General features: G+C 38.0%; 1 protein-coding gene across 8 annotated transcripts in view; it reads left to right on the top strand.

The window, feature by feature from the left end:
- Nucleotides 1-27,522, top strand: part of Rbp6 (RNA-binding protein 6) — a 396,054-nt gene that overhangs the window by 217,168 nt on the left and 151,364 nt on the right. For 4 of the 8 annotated variants that reach the window (XM_064072936.1, XM_064072912.1, XM_064072896.1 and 1 more), the window contains exons 4-5: nucleotides 22,047-22,109; nucleotides 22,287-22,371. In XM_064072936.1, the coding sequence (XP_063929006.1) occupies nucleotides 22,047-22,109; nucleotides 22,287-22,371 (148 nt within the window). Of the gene's footprint in view, nucleotides 1-18,583; nucleotides 18,751-22,046; nucleotides 22,110-22,286; nucleotides 22,372-27,522 lie in introns of those variants that run through there. The other 4 variants (XM_064072904.1, XM_064072930.1, XM_064072950.1 and 1 more) reach the window with 3 other exon arrangements.

Below are 27,522 nucleotides of genomic sequence, written 5' to 3'. Positions count from 1 at the left end.
TAACTAACTCTCATTTTTTTTTTTTTGATCACAGGGCAAAATGTGAATTGACGTCTGTGACTGTGCCGTAATAAATCTAATTACTTCATTAAAAATACAGGAATCGGTGAAATTCGTTATAAAAAATACATTTGCGTTATTAGATTTTGGAAAAGCTGATCTTATTGCCGGAATCCGGTGGATGAAACCGCCCACCAGTTATTAACGTCATTTGTGAAATTTGTGCGAGCAGCTTGCAAATTCAATAAAAACGAAATAAAGTGAAGTCGTATTATAGAAATGTCTACGTACTTAAAATAATTGTTTACCTGTTGGGAAAAATTGCTTTTGAAGTCGCTTTGATGTCGCTTTAGCTCTGCAGCCCCCGTGAAAGAGCGTGCGAACATTTCTCCCTTTCTGTTTTATTTCGATGTTTAGAGGCTGCTCCTTTGAAAATGTACCAGTTCGAAGTGTGGTATTTCTCGACAGTCTAGCCGATACCGATATGATGCATCTGATTTTTTTGTGCAATAGGGTTGGCTGGTTATCGAATGGCTGAGCCGATCCATCGACTGATTGGTTCTCGGTGTGGCATGAGAGTGGATCAAGCGGGAAGGCGCAGCACATTAATATCTCTGATGTATTGATCAGCTTAATGCATATTTCCTTCCTGCGATTTTGCGATATTACAATTTCACTTTAATTTCCTTCGGCTTGCTTGAGCAATATTGCGCGGTTTCGATTCCCTCGCCCTAATCCGGGCCGCCCCCGAAAAAATCTTTGCATATTCGCCGTGCGTTTTCACGGACGCAGCCATCAAAAGAGTTTTCATATAAAACGAATTTCCAAAGTTTCGCCGTCGGATTATTCTGTTTGTTTTCGGGCATCGATTGCTCCCGTATCGCTTTTGAATCGCGTTCGCATTTTTTATACTGGTTATCAACTACTTTTCGTGTAATGAAATGTCTTTTTTTATTGTTCTCCGCCCTGCGCGCGTCAATATTTTATTTGACCGGGACTCGGCCGCAATCACCGACTTATACACACACATCCCTCGTAAAATATTATTCCATCCGTGGCGAGTTAATACCGACGAAAGCAAAACTACCACCGGCACTAAAAGATGCTTTAGAGAGGGCGAGAGGGGAAAAGGAAAAATACTTTATTGGTAGCGGACCCTCAACCGTAAATTCCTTAAGTTGCCATAAAAAAAGAGAAATCTTACGGAACTAGCCATTTCCGGTTCGAACTGGATATATCAGAGGTGCAAGGTCGAACTCCTCGGAATCGGATTTGCTGCAGGTGTACCGGTTTCGTCACACCCTAATGGACTTAAAGTCTAAGCTAAAAACGCGCAGTAGCGACCCGATCAACCGTGATTATCTAAATATAAGCATAGGCAATACCGAAACCGTGGAACCTTGGACTGATTTAGAGCTACACCTTAACTAAGGGACGTTGGAATTAGTTCCCCATGTACAACAGGGAGTTCTCAAAGAACTCAAACATCAAACTTCAAAGTCCGAATAGGATTAAAAAAACGTACTTCTTCTAGTAGAGAAGACGTAAAACAAACCAACGAACGAGAACAATTTGGTAGTCTTTTAGTATATTTGTCTAGTGAACACATGTAAAATTTAAGTGATAACTTCATAGTGCATATAAGAAGACCAAATGCAGTTGCAAAATGAAATTAAACTATATTTTAAAACTTACGCAAACGCTAAGGCGTTCCTATAAAGGTATTGTTACACGGCTGTACATTTGTCAAGCTCGGCTTGACAAATCGTATCAGAATTTCAGTTAAAATTTAGAATGTAAAGACGACTTTAGTTTTGCGTTTACGTTTACTAAGACCATAGACAAAATACGTTTCAGACCAGCTTTAGTTGTAGGGTGAAAAAAGCAGAATTGATTAATTTTGTAAATTTGCCCCGTACGGTTGGTGTATTTATTCAACAAATGACTGACTAGTTTTTCCACATTCGAATAAAGACCACTTCTCTGTGATGAATTCAAACAGATGCAAATCCAACGCTTTGATAGAACCTGTTGGGCATTTAATCTCCCATGCTACGCCACCTTCAATTTTGCGATCCTCCCACGAAAACTATGAAAAACTTGCTGACATAATGGCAGAACGGTATTCATCGTGATGTCGTCAGTTTTCCCGGCTTTTGTTCGACGTAAGAGTTTTAAAGTAGCTGATAAAATTGAATCCCGACAAAATGGCAAATAAAGCTGAATCGACTCGAGCGAAACAACTTAAACAAACAGAAAAGTGAAAACACACTAGTGAAATTAGAACGTAAACAACATAGTTCTTTGGTTAAGTGTAAATGTTGCCACAGCTTATCTATGTGTATCCCATTACACCGCCTCATATTCTTCAGATAACGGCTATCAACACACTAGATTACGAGCGGAAAGTTGGGACGTACCCCCGAAAGCAGCTTCTCAAAGCTCGTTCGGCTCATTCCGTGACAGAGAAATTGCGCCCCATTGTTTATTAAGCCCTACTAACTGCTCCACCGTTCGGAATTGAAACGAGAAGTGACGCCCACGGTCGAAAGGTCTCCGGCATACGTCATCCGCGAACTATTGTGAATAGAAAGTTTTTTCACGGTGGAGTTTAACTCTTTCAAATTACGTGACAAGTGTATTATCCTGTTAGTAAATATTATTATTATTTTTACTGTTACATGATAATGTTATTTATGAAACGTCTTTGCAAGAAGGTCCATTTCGGAATGGGTTTTCAGGCTTGATCTATATGAAATTATTTTATACCCTACTGATGATATTTCGATTGTAGCGAAGAATATTAAATTAACGTCCGATGCAATTCGTGTGTGTGACGGGAAAGTAATAAATTACTGCTATAAATTACCGCTATTGTTGCAGCATAATTGTTTCCCTTGACTTAAATAATTGTCAGAGCGATGACGTCATCGTGTGTTCAAGAGTATCAGTTCGCCAACAACGTGGGGAACTGCGTCTGATGGAATTTATTTTTATCTGTAATTTCTGCGTGCGTTTAGGGTTGTCCAACATTCGTATTTCACTGGGCGATTTATTTACCTCAGGAATTAATCAAGTGTGGTAATTTTTCTTGCCTTGAAAAGTCGACTTTATCCGAAAAAGTGCCATCCTTTAGCGCGAGAAGTCGTTGATGAAAATTACACGGTGGCGGATGCGCCGGGTGAGTTGAAAAATGCCTCTAGTAAATCACTCGGTATAAAAGGTCTGCGGAATGATCAGTAATTTGGGCGCTATCTAAACAGTGGAACGCCACGGCCACGTGACTTGGTTGTGTAACATGAGGGCATTTTGCGTGTTTGTTCACAATAAATAACCGCGAGCTGCGGGCATGGGATGATGTAGTGCAGCTTACTTACGGGGGCAAAAACTCACTTAGGGTAGCTTCCGGAAGATGCGTGCTCATCTAACCCTAAATCTTGGGGTGTATGCGGTTGAAGAGAACGACTTTAATAGAAACGAGGTTAAAAGGTACGATTTATAGTCCATATATTAACATTCATGTTTCAAGACAATACAGACCAATTCCAACTTGTCCAAATAAATTGTTATTTATGGAGCGCAATAACTTGAATTTTGTTCGCACTTCGCACCTCTTTATGGATAGAAAAGAGTAGTAGATTAAAACTAGACATAATAGGAATTGGTACCCACTTTAGATTTATTAGTTGCATACCTTGAACATTTACATTTTATACGAGGGTAAGTCAAAAACTAAATACCATTTGGGCATATCTTTCGTGCTTAACATGTTTAAGTTCATCAGTCGGTCAAAATAAGCTTGTCACGTCATCCTACCCCTGTACTTCAAACTTTTTCCTGTATATCTTATTATTCAGGATTGTATAATTATTAATAATTAATTCAACATTAGGATCCTGTTCTAATATCTATGTACGTTTACCATTTAACTCTAAATTAGTTATTTGGTTTAAATGTTCTCGTCTAGTTGAATTTATGCAGCAAGCGTCACTTATCTCTAATTTATCGCATATTTGCTTCGTAATTAATTAGGTAGTCATTTTGGTAATATAATTCCGAAGCAAATAGTTCTTCTCACTGTTAAAACTTTGGTTAAAAATAGAATCCTAATTATTACGAGCATGCTCTGATTTCTGAACGAAAGCTGATTACAATGTTATTTTAGACATTGCAATTATAAATTGTTCCGAGTTTGTAGGATCATTCAGATTCCAGTACGGCTTGTCAATCCTGTGCCATTGATATTAGTTGAGTGATAAAATTTTTTTTTTTTTGTTAGCTTCTGCTTTACTCTTGATAAGAATGGTTTACGAGTAGGTTTATTGAATTAAGTGCTGAACACATATACAATTGTTGTTTTGTTTTTTCATTTTATGTAAATCGTCCGTGTTCGAAAACCAGCAGAACTAACAATCCCAATTTTCTAATTGACGTTTATCGCTCAGAATCAATTTTTCCAACTTTCGAAAATAACCTTTCATCCATTTAGATTAATACTCTCGCTTCGAATTTCGACCACCGGCACGGAATTTACGAGTTTAACCCAATTAAACCGACCGCGGTATTTTCCGTGAAATTTTTAATTGCGCACGGGTAGTTCCAATAATAAATTCGGAAAGTTCATATTCAACACTGCAGCGGAATCGATGCACCAGTTGGAACTTATAATTACGCTTAAGCTCCTCAAGTTGAACCAAATTTCGTTAGAAAACTGCTCTATAATGCCGCCACGTCTGCTTGCCAAATAGTTGAGTTTAGAACAACACTAACCGCTCCACTGCTCCGAATTGTACACCATTTACAAGAAAATTATACAGTGGCACAAGATTGCTGCGCTTGCAGGATTACGACCGCTTTTTGTGGAACTACGACATATTCGGCCCGAAATAGTGGAGAGTTTTTCAGGCCGGCGATCCGGATATTACACTTAGATAGCACCGAGCCAAATACCTAAAGAGAAAAACTGCAAGTGCAAGGACATTGCGAGCAGTTTTGTCGAGGAAAAGGATGCAACTGGGTGCAGACTGATAAGCTGGCGAGCTGAAGGATGGACAAAATTCATTTGAAATTTTGCCGGATTAAGGGGTGCTTTATTATTTTAGCACTTGAGTGCGTCGTTAGGGGTAGTTTGTAGACACAAGGTATTTATTGCTACTTTAAATCGGCTTTAGCTAATATTCTCAGGTTCAGCTGATGCGGCCTGCATTTTCAGTTAAAGTGTCGTTTTACTAACTACTTACTGGTTATTACCGGGTACTGTTATGGCACACCTTAGATAACTGTAATAATGTATTACACTGGGGACACAATGCTGCATGCTTTGCTGTTTTCGAATTTTATCCTGAGAAAGTGCTTGGAATTTAATTATTATTATTATGAAATTTCTGCGACGGTGTGTTAGTGTTATTCCAGATGGCTTTGTTAGAAGATTGGAAGAGTTGATGAAACCTCCTAACTTTGCGAGGAATTTATCGCATATTATTTGCCTCCTACGTGGTGTATTTATAAATGGGCATTTGGAGAAAGTGTCACCTGGGTTGTATGGAGTTAGCCCTTATGAACTTGGAAAATGTATTTATAAAACAAGGATCAACCTGGATATGAACTCTATAATATTGTATTATTTTTGAAAAGAGTGTTTATGACGAATTAGGAGAAGTTGATATCTTCTATACTATTTTGTGTTGCTATAAAACGAGGAAAATCCACAAAGAACTTAGCTCACATATTGTGTCTTCTACGGTGTCTATAGATTTATTCATAGAGTTTTATGAAGAGCTTTACAAAACATTCCACGAAAAAGTATTCTCGTAAACCAACACTGTTCTTCTTAATAGAGCCCCCTGTATCAATAACATTTCCATAATAGGCAAGTCTGAAAATGAACACGTCATTTATTTAAAATGTTGTAAAAATGGTTTTTTTCTCCACGTTACGCCACTGGAGCGTCGGTTTATCCGAAATGCGCAACACCAGGGGGAAGCCATTCAGCCGTTCCCGAAAAGAGCCTCTCATACATGATTTTAATGATCAGACGACATATCTACACGGGTGATTTGCGAGGCCGTGTAGGCGACAGCTGTAATTTCCTACACTTTTTTTCACCGAGTGTATAGAATGTGGATGTAGAGGTTTTACGTGAATGCGTTCAGTTGCCCTCGGGAGGATATTCCCGTTTTTCATAATTTTATCTCCTTCTTTTCATAAACTATGCGAAAGCATATTTCAGAAGAAGATGACCCATTAATCCAAGTTGTTCGTAAACGGTGTAGATTTTCATTGTGTTTCTGAGGGGGTGCACCTCAGGGAAATTCTTTAGTGGTAGGCGCCATCCGGAAAATTTTACAATTTATCTTGGGGTTTCAATTGTCACATGTCTCAACGACTTGCGTTATGCCACATATTTGGTATGATTAGCGTCGTCGGACTAGAGGGTGAAGACCTTTTTCGAGGGTCCGCAAAAGGGTCGCTGTCGTGAAAAGTGGCGGTTTTATGGTGGCAGACAGTACTAACATATCAAGTTGAGAAAGATTACAATTACCGTAAATAGAAACATTACTCTTCTACTTCTAGTACTTCTATTACTTCTGATAAAGGTGCGACGGTATCGCTATTGACCCTACTTTTTAATGTTCAGAGATGTCTGAAAAATAGTGCGGATTGAAAACCGCAAGGAAATTCATTACGCGAGATATAGCATCCCCAACGTTTCATTCATCATTGGTGGGCACTTGACAGGTAGCGGCAATTGGAACAGAATAATTTACGTCCCTTAGCGTCTTTATTCGGTTAGGTTGTTCGAATAGGTATCTGTCTTTGCCTTGTCGTAATCGACTGCCCGAACTTCTAGCCTTGCAACTTAGTTGGCACGTACCGAAACAATCTTCCTAAAATCATCTCACTTTAACTGTTTTAACTGTCTAGTAAGTTTCCAGGCGCTGCACATCAAGCGAAAGATCGTGCCACCAGCAGCACAAAGACCAACAATTGCGCCGATAAAGGCCGTTCCGGTTAAGAATAACCGAGTTAGTACACAGTGCAACCACACAAGTGCATGAGCTTGATATCCCAATAAAATAGTGCGCAATAAATTCCCACTTAGCACTCCTTTGACGTTACAAATTGAACGCAAATACGATTTAGCACATCGCGTTTCATATCTGCACCGACCGCTGCTCCACCATTCGGTTCCGTAAGTGTATCGAACATTTTTCATTGTCTGGTCGCCCCGTGTATATCAAAAGAGGCGGACTATTTTTGTTTGTCACCCCGTCCGGCGTCAGTGAACTGGATGATGTCACATTTGTTACGTCTGGTGATCGGCAGGCCATCCTGATCAATATCGAAGGCCCTGCCGCCCTGTCATTACATGGTCTTCGTGAGCTGAGCGCACTTCCTGCGAACAGGACCCGCTATCCTGCGAGATTGCCCGCCCGGGGAAAGATAACATCACACCGTAATCGAGCCAATAACTAAGCACAGTCGCCGAAGACGACAGCTGAAATGAATTTGGCGCAATTTCCACTACGGCCGGAAAAAATCGTTATACTCTCATGATTTAGAAAGGGCACTCGTGATAGGGGCCGACAAAAAATACGGACGACTGCTATTACCGACTGTGTAAATGCCGAGTATCGACGGGATAGAGAAAAGTGAATGGTGACGACGGGAAATGAAAGAGAAACTCGGCAGTTTTCCTCACGTAGGCCTTTCGGGGAGAGTGGAGATAACAAAGGTGCTAAGTGCCAATTTTACAAATGGTACTGGCTGCTTAGTTCCTGAAGAGACGCTAGTTACACACAAGAACAAATCGCGCGGAAGAGGTGAGATTGTATATGAAGAAGTCAAATCTTCGAAAATTTGTTTTCGAGATAACGATCTGCTTCGCTCCTCTTTCTCGTACTAATCGTCTTCGTAACGGTTTGAAAGATGGATAAAGAGTCTAAGTACGGGTTGCTTAAGCTTCAAGTTTAGGTGAAAATTGCAGACGGAATAATCTCAGAATTTTTTTCCAAACAACCAGAATTATCTCAGATTTGCGAAATGACAATGAAGAATATGGACGTTACGAATCATTATTTCGACACAACATATTTTATACAGAGTGATTTATGAGTAATAATGAATACGACAGAGTTGGGAACGCAACCCGGAATACATTTCCAAAGGATTCATAGATGTATTTATTTATTTCTCCCGGTCCACTTGTTGGCGAAAAATACATCAAGAATCGCACCCTTGTATGATAATGCACAGAAACACTATAAATTTCGTCGTATTTCCAAATTAACATTTTATGTGTTGATGTTAGTTTTTCCTGGCTTCAGATTCGCTGAAAATGAATCTTTGGTGATTAGACAGCTGTTTTTTCTTTTATACGAGTAATTTAACGAAGCCGTCTTTGGAATTTATTTGAAACGCCACTTTCAACGAAGTTGAGGCAACGTTAAAGAGCAGTAGGTCTTGTTAAGAAACGACGAGTTGTTATGACACAATTTCAGTAAAAAACGTGCCATTAAGCTCGTCCTACGGTTACCGTAAGCAAATACTTTTTATGTGTTTTATGAAATATTTTCATTATTACCTACTGCGTATTTACATTTGTTTAGGAAATTGCTTAAATCGGTGAAAAGTAACAACGTGTTGGCACCATCACATCTCTATTAACAGCCATTACGGTTGAAATCCTAACGAAGAGCCGATAGCTTCGTTATCTCCTGCGCCGATCGTTAACTGCCTATTACTTTGACATGTTTTGTTAATTTGAAAACACGTTGTGCGGAGGTTAATCAGCACGCGAACCCCACACACGCCATCATGATGAAAAGCAATTACATATGCCTATGACATTGCACTCGATTTAAGCTTCGTCAGGTCTCCACTTGCCCCCAGAAAAAAATCCCCAGACATTATTCAAATGAAAGTACCTGTACACGGTGAAAAGACTCCCGTGTCCTTTCATTACGAACGCACAGAAGAAAATACTGCCGACATTCAGGGCGTCATTAGAGCCCGCCCGTTTCGTCTAAGTGTCTTACAAATGTATACGTATAAATTCTTTGCAAGTTGAACACGGAATGAAGTGTTGCGCCCACGTTTATTGCGTCTTCGTCCTGATTACCAAGACGAGCTGCTGCATTTGTCAACGTATCCTTGATGAGAAATATGTCTTACAGGACGAGAAAATGCGAGCTTTTGTTGGAGCTCGTCCGTCTTCTAAGATCCTTTGTAACGCGTTCAGAAAGAAAGTCTTATTCCACTTAGATTAAACTGTTTACGTACCCACATTACGCGGATTTATGGCAGCGTGTCCACTGATAAAACCACTTTATTGCTCAATACCTTTGACTGTCTAGCCATACACGAAAATTTAATCAAAAACGCTCGCCCGCCATCTTGACCGCGTGGTACTTCAAGGTTTTAGGTCGATCGATCCGTTAGGTGATATTTTCCATATTTTTGTTGACGGTTCTCAGACGTTTCGTTGGTGATTTAATGCGTGAGTTGCAGAATAATTTGATACAGCGCGTCTGACGTCTATAAAATGTAACGAGGAGATCGAAAAATTTCTCCAGGGGGCGTTTTTCGCACCCGAACAAGAAATAGGCGCTACGCCACCGGATCGCGAACACTTGTTCAAATATTCGCAAGATTCAAGCAGACAATTATCTAGAAGAAAATTGTTTGAAGAAGAATTATTACCACATGAAGGTTTTAAATCTAATAAAGTTGTCTGAAGGATTTTCGTCGAAGTATGGTAGAATACTGTCCTGCATAAGCTTCAATGAGTTCAAGCAAACTGGGCATTAACGACATACTTTTCACATTTCTTGGTGAAACCCCTCAAACATTTCCAAGAAGGTGCCTCCCTAACCTCCTCGAGATTTGATTTTTTATTACGTCGTATCTCAAGGGCCTCTTAATATCCTAGAATATGGCAATAAAAAGACTTCATTTTGTCTCCTGGGTGCCTCCTCCTTCCTCCCCAAGAGATTAACCAGTTTAAAACATAATGTCGTTCTTGGCATCCGGATCGATTTTTCTTCCGGGGTCAATAATGACCATGGTGTTGTTATGATGGATAATCCGCTAAGGTGGCGTGATCAACCAGAGGCGTCGAAATTCCATGCAGCCGCCAAGTCAATTAAATTTCACACGGAAACGCGACGGCGAACATTTCATTACGTTTAAATAAACGATGCTTCGGCATAACATTTTCAGTACTTTAATCCGTTCTCACGTGGAGGAAGGATTTTAATAATGTCTCAAGGGCAAGTGACAAAAAGATAAAGTCGACGGTTTAAATTGCGCAAAACGGCAAGTCGGTTTCATTATCGGGTCTGTAGATTCTGCTGTTGACGTGGGCTAGAAAATACACGAGCTTCTATTAAAAGATACAGGTGTATGCAGCTACAGCTTGTCTCGGTGGTATTATGTCTCCTTATAAAACCGGATAAAGCCAGGATATGTGCATACTCAAGTGTCGTCCTCCGGGTGCAGTTTTAATGAATTACAACGAAAAGGAAATGCGAAACGTTTACTCGGTTTTTGTAAATGTCAGATTTCAAATGTCAGACGCGGAAAAGGACGTTTCGCAGCGAATTGTAATTTCCTGCTTCTGTTTACACAATAGGTGCATTTAATGGTGGCAGAAACAGAGCTGTGTTTCGGGAATCTGCATTCATGGACCATTTTCACTGAATCGTGTATCGATTTCCACCATCGGGTTTTTTAGTTGTTTCGGTACACAAAGACTTTCAACCTCCTTGAAAATGTGATTCGTCTATGAGGCAATTTGGAACCGCAGATGTACATTATTTGGTGTCAATGCCTCACACAGTCTCTATTTTAGCAAAGATTCAGTTGTAATACGTAGACTAAAATCGTCGATAAGTTTGTCCATCAGATAGACTGCGAACTGGAACTGATTTTGCCCATTTGTCACTGCAAATAAGATATGTGCATTTTGAGTGATCACGGTAACAGCTGACAGTGACGTCTAAAAGATGGATGGACAACTTAAGTGTTCTACGTTTAGGATTTATTTAAGATATGGAGCGCGATTTGGTAGTTGCAAGTTCTTTCGTGGTAATAAAATAAAACGTGCACTGTTTTCGAAACAGCATGTTATGAAGTAGGCACCAAATTTTCATATTTCTTTAAAAACTGGCAAAGGAAATTTGAAATGTCGTGTAGTTGTTGTAGTTGTGATGAATTTCAGCGCCGGAACCTTTTTGCAATTTTTTGAAATGTCAGGTTGCAAATGTCAGTGGCGAAATGATCAGAGTCCTAAACACGATTCGTAATTACGACTCATTTGGCGGAATTAAAACTGCGGTCCTGTGTTGACATTTATAATTGCAGCATAAGTAAATCCGAGGAACTAAATAAAAGCCGACCAAATAATTACCTGTCACGGTTTCGCTAAACCGAAACTAAGAACAGTAGGTACGCCGCTGTAATGTTATTCATACCATGATGATTGATAGTTTTAAAAAATTAAAATAGATAATATCTAAATTAGTAGCATGACAGAAAAGACGGCAAACAAACGAAAATAGTTTCACAGAAGGGAAATTGGGTGCCGCCTCGGTCCCAATTAACCCGTCAAAATAATTACCGTCGCAAATGTGCTATCGAAGGGTGGAAATAAAACGAGGGGTGCATTTCACCCATGCAAGTGGCGGTAATCGGCCAGGTAGCAGCAGACATGGCTGTCGGGGACAAGCAATTAAAACTAATTACTTTATGGAGCCGTGATTGCTTGAATTAAGGCTGAAGTCTGGCGGAAATCGAACTGGAGATTGCGTGAGCAGCCAACCATCAGGCGAAAAAACTAACCGAAAAAATACCAGCGTCATTATGGTGCATAACGAGGCAAATTTTTACCTAGCGCGGAATATTTCGAATAACGAACTCGGTTTAACCCCGCACAAATAAATAATTCATTCCGCAAGTGATTTTTCAAGCGACGCTCTACAACGATGCTTCGTTTGGAAACAATGCGGAAGGGCCGAGATATTCACGGAATTGAAAAAGTCAACCCCTGTTAACCTTTAAACCGAATATTTAGCCGGAGGGTGGGGTAGGGCTTGGCGCCCAGATGATACAATAATCAGAGGCGCCGTGCTTTGAATAGCGATGGAAATTGATAAAGGGGGTCATAACTGTCGGATTTTTTAGAGATTTATCATTTGCAGGCATCTTCTGGGGGAACTGACGCTTTGTGTACCCGACTGTTTCTGATTCCATTTTCACTTCGTATATTAATATCTTGAATCAATTTTTAATTATTATTAGTGTTACGTGGTAACGGAGCATTCGGTGGCGGCGAGGGAATTGTCAAAATCTGCGCCTTGCTGCAACATACACAGCTAATTCTAGATTAGATCCATTCTAATGCTAATCATAATCAGAGTTTTGGTGCATAATCTTTGGAATCCTCGAATCTCAATCTGCTTCTGCATTCTTAGCCCTAACAAGCCATCAACGTTCCAGAGCGGCATTTCATTTAGTAAGCAGTGAAATGTACCGAAACAAGAGAGATCTGTCTTGATCGTCACTTATGCTTCGTCAACGTTCCAACAGCCATCTTGAATCTTGATGCGTCAACGGACTTGACGTTCGCTTGTTGTTCTCGAATTTATGTTTTGATAAGACAAAGCATCAAAAAGCCGTCACTAATTGAATCGCCAAATTCCCTAATGGAAATCGAAGTACTTAATGAGTTTATAATTGAAAGAAAGTGAAAATTAATTTCATTGGCGGCTTGCTCTTCGCTGTTTTTCCCATTCCCTGTTCGACCGGCCCGACCACATCTGTCCGACGGTGGTAATAATTATCAAAAATTTTCAGCAGAGGAAAGAAAATCGTCGCAGTCGAAATTGGAAATTGTTAATCGGCCCTCTGTTTAGCATATAAATTGGTACTAAGATAAACTGCGATATACAACTTTTTACGGTGCTGTTAAGGCGATAATCGCCGCCTGTCTGAAATAATTGACGTAATTAAATTTTTACAATTCAAGCCGAGCGCAAAGTTTTGTCGCTGATCGATTCTTCGGCGTTACAGTTAACGCATAACGCTGCCGGAGATGGGGAGTTTGTGGGGGTGCTAATTGTTTAGTGTCGGCGTCTGATTGGAATGCAAATCGTCATGGAGGGCCCTTTAGGGCGCGGGTGTAAAATCACAGAGTGGCCGTTAAATTGGGGTTCTCCATATAAGCGTAACAATGGCATAGTATAACGCATCGTCGCGCTCCGTGTGGTCTCAGCTTCTTCGAGATCTCCTCCTGCTTCTCTCATCCTCCACCATTTGCCTATTGGTTCTAATGACATTATCGTCAATTCATAGCGAAGCTGATGTAATTATGTTATCAGGCGCCCGAATATGCCGGATTTAGAGCCATCATAAGTCCGTGAGTGCCAATCTCAATAGATGTTCGCTGTCACTCTCATTACGCTACTATGAAACCGTTTTACTTCACTGCCACATTAAATTTAATCGAACATCAAGATCTACGACAGGCACTAAACTCAACATATGTCACTAATAATGCGCTTTAAACATGATAAGACCCTCTGGGCGTAAATAAAAGCACGAGCCGCTCGATATTCTGGCGACGGGCCATCCGCTTTCAAAAGAGAAATTTTGCCACCTACGCGACTGGCGCAGTCGCTAGGATTACCGAGTCCGAAATTCCGCTACGATCTCACCTAATTGTAATATCGCAATGAATACCTGAGCGCTTTCAGTTTATAGCATGGCCGGGGTAGGGGATGCTGTATTACGGCCATCCTGCACAATTGTCGGTCAGTAATCTCACCGGATACGCTCGCAGTTATGTATTATTAACGTATTGATACGAATCTGGTTATGCGATGGGCAATACAGGATCCACACAAGATTAGTATCCTGACCAATATTGGTTTACTCGTTGCAGAGAGCGGCGAAATTGGTGCATTTCCTATTAATTACGATAATCGGACATCGCTCGATCGTGGTGAATCATGGCCGCTTCAAGGCAAAGTCATTTAACTTCATTATTACGAATGTGGACATAGAAAGATAACCCCTGCGATAGACCGTTCACTATATTCTTCCACTTCGCGTCACATCCTTTTCAGCTCTATCTTTTCACACGAAAAATTCTCACGGGTTTTACGGACCTCTCACGACCTACGAAAAACGTATTTAGACCTAATCAGGTGCGGTCGTTATCGTTTGAATATTTCCATTTCGTGTTATTTCCGAACAGGGAGGCGTTTGCGGTAACCGAAATGCGAAACGTACGTGTACGATCTAATTTTTTTCACTTTATCTTTATTTTAGTGTTTCCAAATCTGATTAGGGGAGCTCGCGGAAATGAGGTGTCTTACAGGAGATGCCTACAGGAATAATAAAACATTTTTCGAGCAAAACACATGCCGACTGTCTAGTTCAAACTTACTCTTATTGTATATACTTGTAAATCTTCACCATTGATTGGTATTTTTGGTAGGAGCGATTGTAATTTTTTTGAAAACACCAATGGTTACAATCTCTTCTGTACTAGACAGATAAAGCCAAATCAGAATGGCAATTCTGTGTAAGCTTTATGAACTTTCGGGGGACAGTGCATGTGCAGTGTCCGTCAGTTGCTTATCCATGCAGCGGTGGTTCCTAATCCCTCTTGATTTAGTGGAAATAAACATGGTAGTCTTAATTCAACAAAAGTTATATTGTAATCATCCAAGTCGGGATCAAGCGTTCTTCTTGGCGAGATTAGAACGTAAAAATTATCTCTGAAAAGCAGAAGCATTACGTTTAACAGTTTAATACCGCGATTAAAACGGTGAGGTTATTCCGGTGAGGCCACAAAATATGTTGTAAAATTTTAATGAGTACTAAAGTTAAGCATGAACTTTGTTTAAATCTTGTTTGTATGTACTTTTGTGGTTTTTGCCTTAAACTTAAGTTTGATATTTAGGAAAAGGGAAAGTCAAAGATTCAAGGACTTGGTTTTAATAACGGCTTCTGGAACCTTTCACGGAGCTTTTTGTTTGGATGATTAAGCACAGCATGGCTGTGGAGAATCACGCGATATCCGGTCGAAATGGAGGGCGTTTGTAAAAAAATCCGACGTAGACTTTTGGAAACATATTCCTGTTTGGAGTTGTCGTTGTGGATTGTTCTACGTTATTAGTTCTGAGGAAAATAAATTCTCCCTCGGTTTTATTTCCGCGAGATTCATTTTGATGTCAGGAATCCTTCAGATTAGGATTCGGTGCAAATTGTCAAACATGATTGTGATTAATAATAGCCAAAGTTACGGATTTTTAATCCCTTGAAAAGCGGCTAATATTGCATTTTAGGGCCAATGGGCTGTCTGTCCCTCTGAACAAATTTTACGGGGTAATTAATCTTTGCTGAAGGTGCCAGACAATAACTAAGGCTAGACCCAGCGGATGTTCTTTCTATGAATTTATATAGCCTAATCCCGACAGGCATTTAATCGCCTTGCCTCGAATTAAACGACTTCACAGTTCACTGTTGCTAAATTCGGGCAAGTAGGGTCAGTTTTTTATTAATGCATAATGAATAACTTCCAGTCGGGTTAGATCGATCATTTTACTTCCCAAACGACACTCTCATTTTGATCAATCACATCTTTGCTGCGTTTTTCATCTTATGGAATACGATAATGCAGGTTTCTTAAATTTTACAATTTATGGCAGAAATTAAGGATCCTACTTTTCGACATTTTGATAAAATATTAATCTCGGTTTAAAAAAATTGACTAAAACATATTTATTCATACTATCTATAAAGTTGATGATGTCGTGATAGAATTAATCTTTATTTAAAAACATGTCTTTAGTATATTTTTTTCTTTTTATCGAATTACAGCTCACACAATTGAAACAGGTTAAAAATGTACTGAATCTTTTGGCATGTTCGTAAAAACTCATCTTTAATCCGAAAATATAGTCGGAATAAATCTAGTAGCGTCTTGCTTTAGCAACATAATATAGAAGCCAGTTCGTCTTGTAAAGATATGAGTATTATGTTTCTTCCGCGTAAGAATTTACTAGAAATTGATAAATTGCCGTAAGCTTTTCAAACTGTAATATTTTCATGTTTCACCTACTTAACGCTGTCGCTTCGTATGAAAGTTATGGTAGTTATATACACTTACTTCATCACACACTTTATTAGCAACGAGCGCCGACGAGTATAAATTTTATAGGAAGCTCCGAATAAATCACGCTCTTGATCTAAGGCAATCTACTTACATAAAAAAGTGTCTCGTGCTCTTTTTCCAGCTTCAGCAGAACAAATAATGACTTTTGTACCGGCCGTAGGCGCTCACACTTAAATCTTGCCCTCCCGGAACATAAACCCGTAATTATAGGCCATACATCAAAAGTGGCGACCTAAAGGGCTGTTATTAGTTCTCCGACAATTTTCGTCACCGTTAAAACGGCTCTATTTGCGACTCGGTAGGGTCAGCATTTACATACATCCGGTTCGAAGGACCAAAAATATTTCGTCGTTAACTACTATTAACTGCCTTTGTTTCCAATAAAACATTTAATTGCGCCTTGTCAAAGGCAGGGTTCCGTTCCACTAAATTGTCGGAGATCTCGACGCTGCGAGGTGGCGGTGGTATATTTTATAATCTCATTAGCCGGGAAAGATTGTGATATGACTAATGCTTCGAACGTGGTAATTAGGTAGTAATGTTGATATTTTGTGATGAAAACGGGTTTAATAGGCAAGTGCTTAATGAACGTCATTAAAACGGCCTATTAATTACCTTGTCAACTTTAGCCGGTGATATTTAGGTTGATTATACAAAATCGTGATAGTTAATTCCGATATGCTCGAATTTAGCTTGTTTGTCCTTGATTCCCTCTTGTAATAATCGCACACGTCAAAACAATCTTACTCGTGATCAATAAAGCAAGTCTTGGAGATTTTTTTTAAGCGGAATACCCGTCTGCGGCATTGTTGCAAGCATTGTGGCACGATATGAAGGGCCTTTTCCAACTATAATTAACTTTAGTATCAGTTTTAATCATCCTCCATTGTTCTCTTGTATTCAATATAACACACCACAATAGCATATCCCTCTTGTGGCATACCAAAATAATTATAACGTTCGATTTTGTATGAATTTCACAAATTGTTCATATGAAGATTAATTACTGTTAGGAGTAAATTGTGTCTCAATCTGATGACGCAACTTTGGAGCTCTTCTATGCAAAGTTCGCATGTGTTTTGTTCGACGAAACCGCTAACAATGAAGCGAGGTTAAAATTGGAATCATGCCTGTGCTGCGGCCCGATATGTGGCCCTTTCAGTGCCCAATTTCGATTGTTGCATCCAGTCATAAAGTTGATTGATGGATGACTCTTGCCAGTTTCCTATTAAAACACTGTTGATCTACTTGGCTTTTGACGCTGACCTTGATATTTTTTTTGGGTCATCCGATATTGGGATATGAATTATGAATGATGGGGGCAGCAGTAAATGCCGCAGTTTTCCTAGCGTTCGGTCCGAGACAGGCCATCAACGAACCTTCCGTTTTGAGAAATAGAATTTTGAGGACATGCAGCACGGACTTATTCTTTAATAGTTCCTTAAGACATAACCCTAATAAAATATTCAAAGATTATGTTCCAATCAAACAAGAATACCAGCAAATGACCACTTAAATATTTAGTTTAAGTGTAAATGGTAATGAAGACATGTTAATAAAGTATTAGAAAATAGCAAAGACCTTATATATGTAAAGTATTGGTCGTATTTTGACAAATTCTTTAGGATATTATCTGAGCCTCTTTACATTCATTGTTCACTAAGATCTTCTAACTGTGGCAATAAAGAGTTCCACTTTATATTCAGCAATGTTGGGATTTGGCAAAAAAGAAGTAGGAAGTTATTATAACTCGTCTTGTCTTGCAACAAGGAAAAAAGGAAATCTTTGGATCCAGCGCTTTAGCGGGCGAGGACATGGTCTATATTGAGTTAAGAAAGGTACTTTGGCGATCTCGTCTGAATAGTTCCAAATACTTTTACTTTCGCTAAAATTCAAGACACTTTCTTGACAAATTCGTTTTAAGGCTTCCGGACATGTAAAGACATCCCCGAATAGCATAGTAGGGTCGATCCAATTATGTCACCTCTGGGTAACATGTTAAATTTTTTAATATGATTAAATGGTTTTGAACTGAAAAATTAATGTAATTTAATATCATTGTAATTTCGTAGTAAAATATTTTTGATATCTCGATATATTTTTAGCTTGTGTGTTTGTAAAATCCGGAATAAATTCTGTACGAAATTTAGGAATCAAATCTGAAATTTTGTATCGTTAAAAATTGTTTGCTTTATTCAAATTGCGAAAAGGGTTGAAAATATTGATCTGGAATAACTTGACAATGTCCTAAACGTACTATGAGAACAACAGGCCTAATAGTTTGTAGACATTCTAAAATTTTTGACCAGAACCTCCCTTTGTCATGGCTATGCAAAATTTTAGTACGTTGCTAGTGACCCTCGTTTCCTAAGCATCTGACATTACAAAAATTTTGTTTCGCTTTTACGTCAAGTTTTTTTTTAAAAACGTCCCTTCAAAGCGTTTGAAAGTTTTTTTTTAATTCGAAAATTGCTGTGGGTGTGTGTTGATGTACCACTGGATGCAGAATAGTACTTTAAAAGAGAAAAACCAAATACTGAACCGAGTTGTGGACAAGCCGATAAGTAGTAAGTCCCGTTTTCAAATTCCGTTCACAGTTCGACTGAATTATTCAAAAGTTTTACCGCAAATCGATGGATATGCGGTTCTCTTTTATTAAGTTAGCAGGTATTTAGCTTACTAAACCCGACACGTTTTGATTAATCCATACAATTGGGAACATTTTGTAGGGTAATAATAGTGGTGGGAACAAGAGTTCCATGTAGGGCTGTATACAGTAATTGAAATTGTGGTGTTTGTTCGCCTGGGCACTGTTTCGCAATTATCGATAAGTTGAAATTTCAACGAAATGTGACCCGATCACCGTGAATTCGCCCCGCTTAAAATATTAAATTATATTTTTCAGGGCGTGTTTAATAATTTTGTTTGCATACGAAGCGGGCGCACGAGTAGTGAATTGAAAAGCCGCCTTTCATGCTTTAATAAAATGTAAAACTTTAAAAATATAGATGCGACAAAAAAAGGTTACCTGCACTCCTTGTGCGAGAATTATTGCCACGATTCGGTTGTATATTTAGGACGGAAGAGTGCAGATATCAGCAGTGTAACAGGACACTTGCAGGACAATGTACAAGTTTAAGGATCAGCGTCAACAGCAGCGATGTTAAATGTGTTTGCTTTCCACACCAGATGTCATAAATACAAATGTCGAGTTCGGTTCAGTGAAGCAAAAATGACTATTTGTCTCTGAATTTGACCATTGTGGGAGATTAGAGTGTCTCTATCGCATAATCCGGATTTATAACACTGTCAAATGATACCGAATTTTATCTTTATATACGTTTTGCATTTTTACATTATATTTTGCTAGTTGAGAAGTTTATAGCCGTGTTTGGACGCCGACAAAAGCGTTGTATAAAATTGGAGATATTTTTTCTGGAATTTCGTTTCCAATCGTATCTGCATATTTTAGCTCCAGGATGTGATTTTATTAATACGTGCGTGGAAAAAATTTCCTAACAAAATTGGTGGATGCGCCGGGCAAAAGAGATCCACGTTTATTGTATTTTAAACGCTTTCAAAACTGAATTCTTGCGTTAAGAAAGTTAAATCGAAAGAAAATACCAGATGTTCTAGAGTGTTTTTTCAAGCGACAAAAAGTTATATATATTTTTTTTCATTTGGACAAACTGGTACACATGTTGGCTTTTTTTAATTAGACTTTAAAATTATATTTTTTATCGACCTGTTCGAAACACAAACCATACGGTGTGTGGTGGAGACCTCATCGCGTATTTTTTTCAAAAATCTTGTAAGGTCTTGTGAACGTTGTCTACGGAAACACGAATATGGTTACCCTTGTAGCAGTACAAGCGCCATTTTGTGTGCTATTAAAAATGTTATTAAACTTAGTTTTTATGGCTCTGATATTTTATATAAACAGCAAGATATTACCGTGTGACTAAGTAGCGCGTATTTTAGAGCAAAATATTGTGGAATTTTACGGTGTTATTTTGTTTAAGTACATATCAACATATTATGTAGGGTTGAATAGCATTTAAATAGGCCTGTGAACACAGCTTTTTAGAAACTTGTGAAAACTCTTCTAAACAAAAAATACCCATAATAAAATTACAATCGGCAGAGATAACGTGTTGGAATTAGTTTACACCTAACACAATTATTGTGCGGAAAACAGCAACTTCTAGGAACCGAGTTATCTAAATGATTGTGGCGTCTTGACTGCAACTTATATTAATTTGAATATTAATTACTGCTATCGATTGGGTTCCTGAAGTTTGGAGATGTTTTGCAGTGTTATTAGAAGGGCTGAAATCCGGCAAAGTTCACCAATAATTAATTGTAAACCGAACTGGCTGCACATACCGGCAAATTGAACCGCCATAATTAACATTAGTTTTCCATTAGTGCTTGAGAACCGTCGGTGTGAAATCATTGCAGGTGCTTGGTTAAATGTGCAAAATATAGAAAAACTTGAACGTTTAGCGCATTCCATCATTCATCAACATGCAGTTCAGTAGGAGGCGACTCTAGGAGATTGATGGAAAGTAAATTTTGACGATTTTCTGGAGTCTGCTTTCCGACTGGACTTATAATAGTTGATTTTTTTTGTGGGCTGACGTTTGTTGTATCCGTGTCATGAAATCCAGAATCTACACACAACAATCTTTGTAACAAGGAAGAATTTATAACGAAAATAGATATGACTCTGAAAAGTTTTAAATATACCACAGTGTATAAATTAGTTCCTTTGTTACATATTGTTCATGCGTTGTAAATATGGTTCCAAAGTTAATTAAAAGTAACTTAAATCCTAAACTAAAGTTAATGTATTTTTTATACGTGCTTACATTTTTCATTAGGTGACATGAGTTGTATTTTTTACAGCTGCGTTTTTTTCATTTAGTCATTAAGAGTGACCTTGTGCTTTACTAATACTTCTTGTCGCAGCACTCAATACTTTGTTTGACATTTAACATTTCAGTCGGGTCAGAAGCCTTGTTTTGTTGTTAATATGAAAATCTGTTTTACATGCAACTATAGCACATAACATTCTTAAAAAAGTCTGTACGGCCGTTGAGTAATGGGTCCATTACGTGTTTGATTTATATTCTTTAATGAAATTCGTACCAACAAAGTGAGGGTCTTAGGCAAAGTTAGTGCAACTCTCGCAAGTTAGCAAATTACTCATTGTTTATCCCTGTAGATATCAGTAATCCAGGTCATACTGTAAATATTGAAACTCGTGAGAAATGAGTACTAACAGTAGAGTGTAATCTTAATTAAAATGGTGTCAGTTTTTAAATAAAATTTTTCTGTGATCCAGTTTTAGAAATTCCGTTGTGTTGCTAGTTTTTATTTTAGTCTGAGTGACATGAAGTTATTTAATATTGAAAATATTAATTATTAAAAAAAAAAAAGGAAAATGGTGCTCGATATTTTAAAAATTCATGCCTTAAAATTGTAAAATATGCAACAAGTTATGATGCAAGTTGGTGCTTTATTCTTGGCCATTATAGCTATTACAGTATTTAATGGACCTGTAAGAAACGTGCTTACACTGCAGTCCAAAACGCACTACATTTACACACTGTAAATTTTTTGTGCGCTCAATTTAAGTTGCAAACGTCAGTTTATAAAAAATCAGCTCTAGTTATGTGTAAAGTGTAGAGAAAGAGCTCGTCGAACGTCGTATCCGTCTGGTCCAGCCCTTTTCATCATCCATTCAGCATATCCCATCCGCTTAGTTCCGCAACGCGCGATCTTAGACTAGTGGCTTCTATAGAGGTAGAACTGCACGATACTGATAAGAGGGGGTTTGAAGTGAGTGATTCTCTTTCAGCACAAATTGCGACGGGTCTGCCGTCTTCGGCGTCGACAGCGTCACCAGATTGTTCACCCCCAGGTACGTTTCTGGCTTGGTGTCGTGCTGTAATTACCAAAAAATCATGAAAACTGAATGAACACAACGACAAGTCTGTAGTTGATCTCTTTGACGCGTAGTGCCCCACGTAGCTATCTCTTATCTCTCTTTCTGTGTTACTCTACTACTCTAGTAATGTTATCTTATGTTGTCTTATAGGGGCTTTGGATTTATCACCTTCACCGACCCGGCTAGCGTAGATAAGGTTTTAGCCCAAGGCACTCACGAACTAGATGGCAAAAAGGTAGGGTAGCTTTTATTTACCTAATTTATCTGTAGTATCTACTTAAGTGTCCTTAGAGGACGTCATCCATACGACTCTCGCTACTTGTTCATATATCTATTAGCTTGGCATAAACTAATTTTTATTTCGACTTTTTTCGAGAAAGAGATAGGTGTGTGTGGGCAAATTTATTTGAAAAGTAAAAGGCGTTCGGTATCCTTGTGCATGCAGGTTTGGTTTATGCCACGATTTATCCTTCCTCAACATTATCGCTTTGAAATGAACTCTATGCTTTCATATGAGTTTATTTTTCTTATGCATGTTTCACACTCACCAACATTTACCGCATGCTGATACTCTATTGTGTTCTTTTTAGCAACTGGTTTATTGTAATTTGATTGTTAACTAAAACAGGATTCAGTAGTTGGATAAACGTGGATTATTTAAATATTCATTGTATAGGGTGTCTTTCCTAACATTTTGATCAAGTTTGTTGTAAATATTTGATGATTAAGTGTTCTACTAACAATTTTGGTGAACATTTTCAAGCTCTACTTCGCAAAATTACTGCAAATTTTATATTAATGGAAAGAAATTAACGATGAGGCTGTTAAACAATAACCACTTAGAACAAACTGTGGTGAAATTTGCATTAACGTATTATTTTTTTTTTTGTAATCAAGTTTTGAAAGTTTGAAAGCACGTTATTTATTTATAATTTGTTTAAGGTAATCGTAAGTTTGTGAATTTGTATGAAATAATTGATTTTAATTTTCTCGGGCTGCTAGTATTACGAAAGTTAATAAATAAAAGGAGTGGTGTATATTGTGTTTAAATCGGAAACGAACTGAACAAAGTGAATTACAACCAGTGGTGTAATACATGTGTTGAAACTTGATAAACAGCCACTTTCGTTATTTTCACTATGTAACACTTAAGCCTACTGACTATAATGAGAAAAGCGACTTCGTAGTTTCCTTAATAGGTTTATTTTAATTAACGGTGTTGGAAAGCGCCTCCAGTTCACTTTCATATCAGGAGGTATTGCGTTTTTTCAATGAACGGACTAAGTATTATTGTTTAAATTGAAACTACGTTTACATTTTTGAATTATCTCCTTATAATTGGAAATGAATTTTTTTTTAAAGAGTTGACTCAGAGATACTAAATCAGGAGCTAATAATATTGTAAGAATTGTGTCTAGTCGGGTATATGTTTCAGTGTACAAAATTCACCTATTTCACTTTAAAATATTCTTTGAAAGGAATCCAGCTTGTATTTTAAATTTACTTATATAAATTTTGTTGAATTTCTTTGAACCCAGTAATGTTATAGGTAGTATAGTATGTATAGTGCCGGGTGATTTTTAAAATTTCTGCTCTGGTTACCCATGACGCTTAAGTCAGCAGTTAAATTTTTAGTTTCTAGTAGTAGTCTTCAAAACATACGTGGTGATTAATCGTTTGTTTATCAAGTTGTATAATTGCTATTAAAAATTAATTGTTAGTATCTTTATGAGAAGAAATTAGAGACTGTATACAATCGACACGCATTGCTCCACATAAACTCGAACTAATAACTTTGTAGCTAATCAATCCATCATTGGAACGAAGCGCAAAATACACAGACAACTTGGATGAACAAACATTCGTAATCACTCTATACGAGGAAACTACAGAATGGAATTATTAATTTGTTAACTCTTGATAAAATCGCACAAAATTGCTGTTTCATTTTCTCAACGCAAAGTTTGCCAAAAATTGTGATCAGTGTGAATACTTGACTCATTGAGTGCTATTTAAACACGACGCTGTGGTTTTTAAGTTCACACGAGAAAAATTTTAACATAAAAAACCGAGGTTAAAAGTACACATATTAATTGGGAGTTAGTTTTGGATTTGCACTCATTTCAACGTCACATTGATAACCACATGTTTTGTAGAACTTGATAACGTTGCGGTGCATACCGATATTTATCTCTGTTGTTTGTGAAATGCAAGTGCTTTAAAAAAGAAAATCTGGAAATGTAGCATTATTTACAGTGTCAGTATGTTATAAAATGAATATTCCCGTTCGACTGAATTTCGCTGTTTGTTTTTAGTTACATGTGACCAGCACAAGCATTTCAAGCTTCTAGTTTTAGTAATGATTGTTCAGTCGTTGAAATAGGCATCGAATGAAATGAATATTTGTGGACAAACAAGTCAGCATTTTGTTTAACGTAACGATCGGTGAAGTATTTTGAAATAAAAGTAACACAGCAAATACTGGTTTATTCCATTTACAAGATGCAATTTTGCTGTGTGGCGTACGCATATTTAGATGAATGGCGAATTTCCGTCAGTCTGTCTGTTTTCTGTCTGTCTGTTGACTTGACTATTTTAGTGGATCTACGAAACCAATTATTCATTCACTTGAAAAAAAAAAGGATGATCTCTCAACATATTGTTGAACAAATCTAGAAATTTAGAGTGTGATATGCTCCCGTACCGGTGGTTTAACGAGTGTCAGAATTCTTATGTTTAGTCATATGTAAAATAAAATTTAAGCCTTAAACCACCGACGTGGAATGATTCTGTGTGCATGCACAGATTATTTTAATTTTGGTTTGATTTGAATCTTGTTTACCATTTCAGGTATTATCTGTTCACGAAACATAAATGACAAGCAATGTAGAATTTTCAAAAATCGGAGTGTACTTAGGGAGTTGTTTATGATTAGAGAAATATGTTTTTCGCACGGAATGTACCAGACCGCGCCTATCATTATTATAAAATTATAGGTTATGTCAACTGATCTCCTTAGTTTTTGTTCAATGACTATTTCAACATAAACAAGATAATAATGAGGAAACATTTGTTCTATAAGATTAAAAGGAGGGCCAAGGATTTATCCAAAATTAGAGACATAATTAAAACCTTCTTCTAACTTATCATCAGATGGTTCCATTCATGATTCCATTAATTGTTAAATAATCGCAAACGAGTATAAAAGTGGTTGTCTACGCTCGTGTGGCTGATAAAAAAACTTGCGATCTTAAATACCATAAATATTCTAGCTGCTAGTCTGCATATTTCATATTTAAGAAGATTAGGAGCGAATTAATTTGGCTCAGACAAAAAACCAAAAAATTCGTTTGCATTCCATTGTTGTTTTAACAACCTTATTTGATTCTTATGTCGTTTATTTATGTTTAGTAAATGGATAGTAGGTAGTGTAGTTTTCAACTTGTAACAACTTCATCTTCAAAAGACATTTAGTATGTTGCATGCTCCTCTGCCCGAAATCATAAAGATTTTTTTGTAGTTAACGACGAAGCTTTTTTTATTTAGCGAATCTGTGAAACTTAAATGGAAATAAAAAAAATTAAAATAAGTGAGTGAAAAATTGGGAAGTTGTATCACAGAGTGGCATAAATATATTAAAACTCAAAAAGTCGAATTGGTATTGAAACGGATATTTGCGGACAAACAAATCAGCATTTGGTTAAATGTAACAATCGCAAAAGTCCTTTGAAACAAAAGCAATAAAAGCAAACAGTGTTTCGTTCAATCCACAAGATTCACTGTACGCAATTTCCCATTTTTTGTGTATTTCGGTTTGTTATATTGTCTGTTCATCTTCACCGTCTATCCATATTTCTAAATCGAATTTCGCTTGTACGTTCCGAATGTGAGTCGTCTTTTTTTTTCGTTTTGCAACTCGTATTTCTCGCGGGTCTCAAAGTCGATGGTGAGTGTCCTATTAAGCTCTTGCTTAGGATTTACGCCCGGGAAGCTAAATACATCCCGACTGCGAGTTAATGAAGCGGGAAAATCATAAAGTAGAACGTTTCCATTTCACGATTGCAGTAAAGTTTTTGAGAAGCTGTCTTCTCCGACAGCAGACAGTGACAGGCGCGGTTACTAATTGCTCTTGAACCGCACGATAACCTGCCATCCAAGTGAAATTGTTCGACCAACACCCCTCCGGCCATCGAAACTCAGCATTTTCTTCGGGAAAATCGGATCAGGCCGTTTCGGAAAAGTTGTGTATGCTTTTAATAATTTATTGTGGAAATCTCTCCGGAGAGATCGCTTATCCCGGGCCTCCCCCTCCGCCGCCGCTCCGTCCTCCCAAATGGCACGGAAAATTACATCTGCAGGCTGAAAACAAGAATTAATTATAATCTGAAAGTCTGAAATCCGTTAAGCAGAGTGTGGAATATTAATAACGAATTAACAGAGAGAAGCGACGAGGAGAAGTGGGTGGGTAGTGAATGAAATTACAATTTGCGCACAGAGAAAAGCTTGAACGTTTCATCACGTGATGCATTTCGAAGGAGTTTTATTTAACTTGATAGTTTAAAGCTTTTGAAGTTGTACAACGTGCGCGACAGCTGCCGGAGTCGTGAGGAATTAGTGCTTGCTACGGGTTTTAGCCGAATTTTAGGACCGTCGTCTTTCAGCCCTAACTACTCTACGATTACAAATCGAGCAAATAGACCATCCGATGCATTCATTTATCTTTTGCTACAGGTGTTGTGCGGCGTAATTCCTACACGCCGCCACTAAAACTTTGCGCTGCTGGAAAAAAGACGATTTTCTTACTAGTTTCCCAGGAAATGGAAGCACTTGATCCGATTTAATAATGTTCCACAGCGCTAAGCCGACTAAATTGATTGTCCTCTTGTATCAGCTGTTTATTCTTTTAATTCCCTCTTATCTCATTTATCTCATTATTTTTTATTGTTTGACTTGCTTCTGCCCGCGGATGCGCTCACGAAAATTTTGGTTTCTTACCATACGTGTTTTCTCATAGTTGTAAGTACTTAGTTCTAATTTTTAGAAGGGAAATAGACAATATCTTAAAAATTATGTAATACAAAGAGAATGACTAAAGGGGGCTATGACAGTCGAGAGAGAAAGAAATATGCAAGGATAGGGGTCAATGGCACTCTGTCGTCACGGCCTACCGCGTAGGGAAATCGGTGTTATGATAAATATGTAATACTATACAGGATGAGTCACTAGAAGCGCCTGGTCCTCGATATCTCATTGCTTATTAGAGGCACAAAAAAAAGAAAAGGACCAAAGTTGTACGGTTTTTCAGGCGTAACACACAACTTAGTTTTTTTAAATCAAATAACCTATATCCCTTTAGATAGTCTCATTAGCCCTGTTGTGACGTTAT

Source organism: Zophobas morio, unplaced genomic scaffold (assembly GCF_036711695.1).
Source record: "Zophobas morio isolate AGI-343-1 ecotype UQ-CSIRO unplaced genomic scaffold, CSIRO_AGI_Zmor_V1 ptg000004l, whole genome shotgun sequence".
NCBI lineage: Eukaryota > Metazoa > Arthropoda > Insecta > Coleoptera > Tenebrionidae > Zophobas > Zophobas morio.
This window is presented reverse-complemented; position numbering and strand designations above follow the sequence as displayed.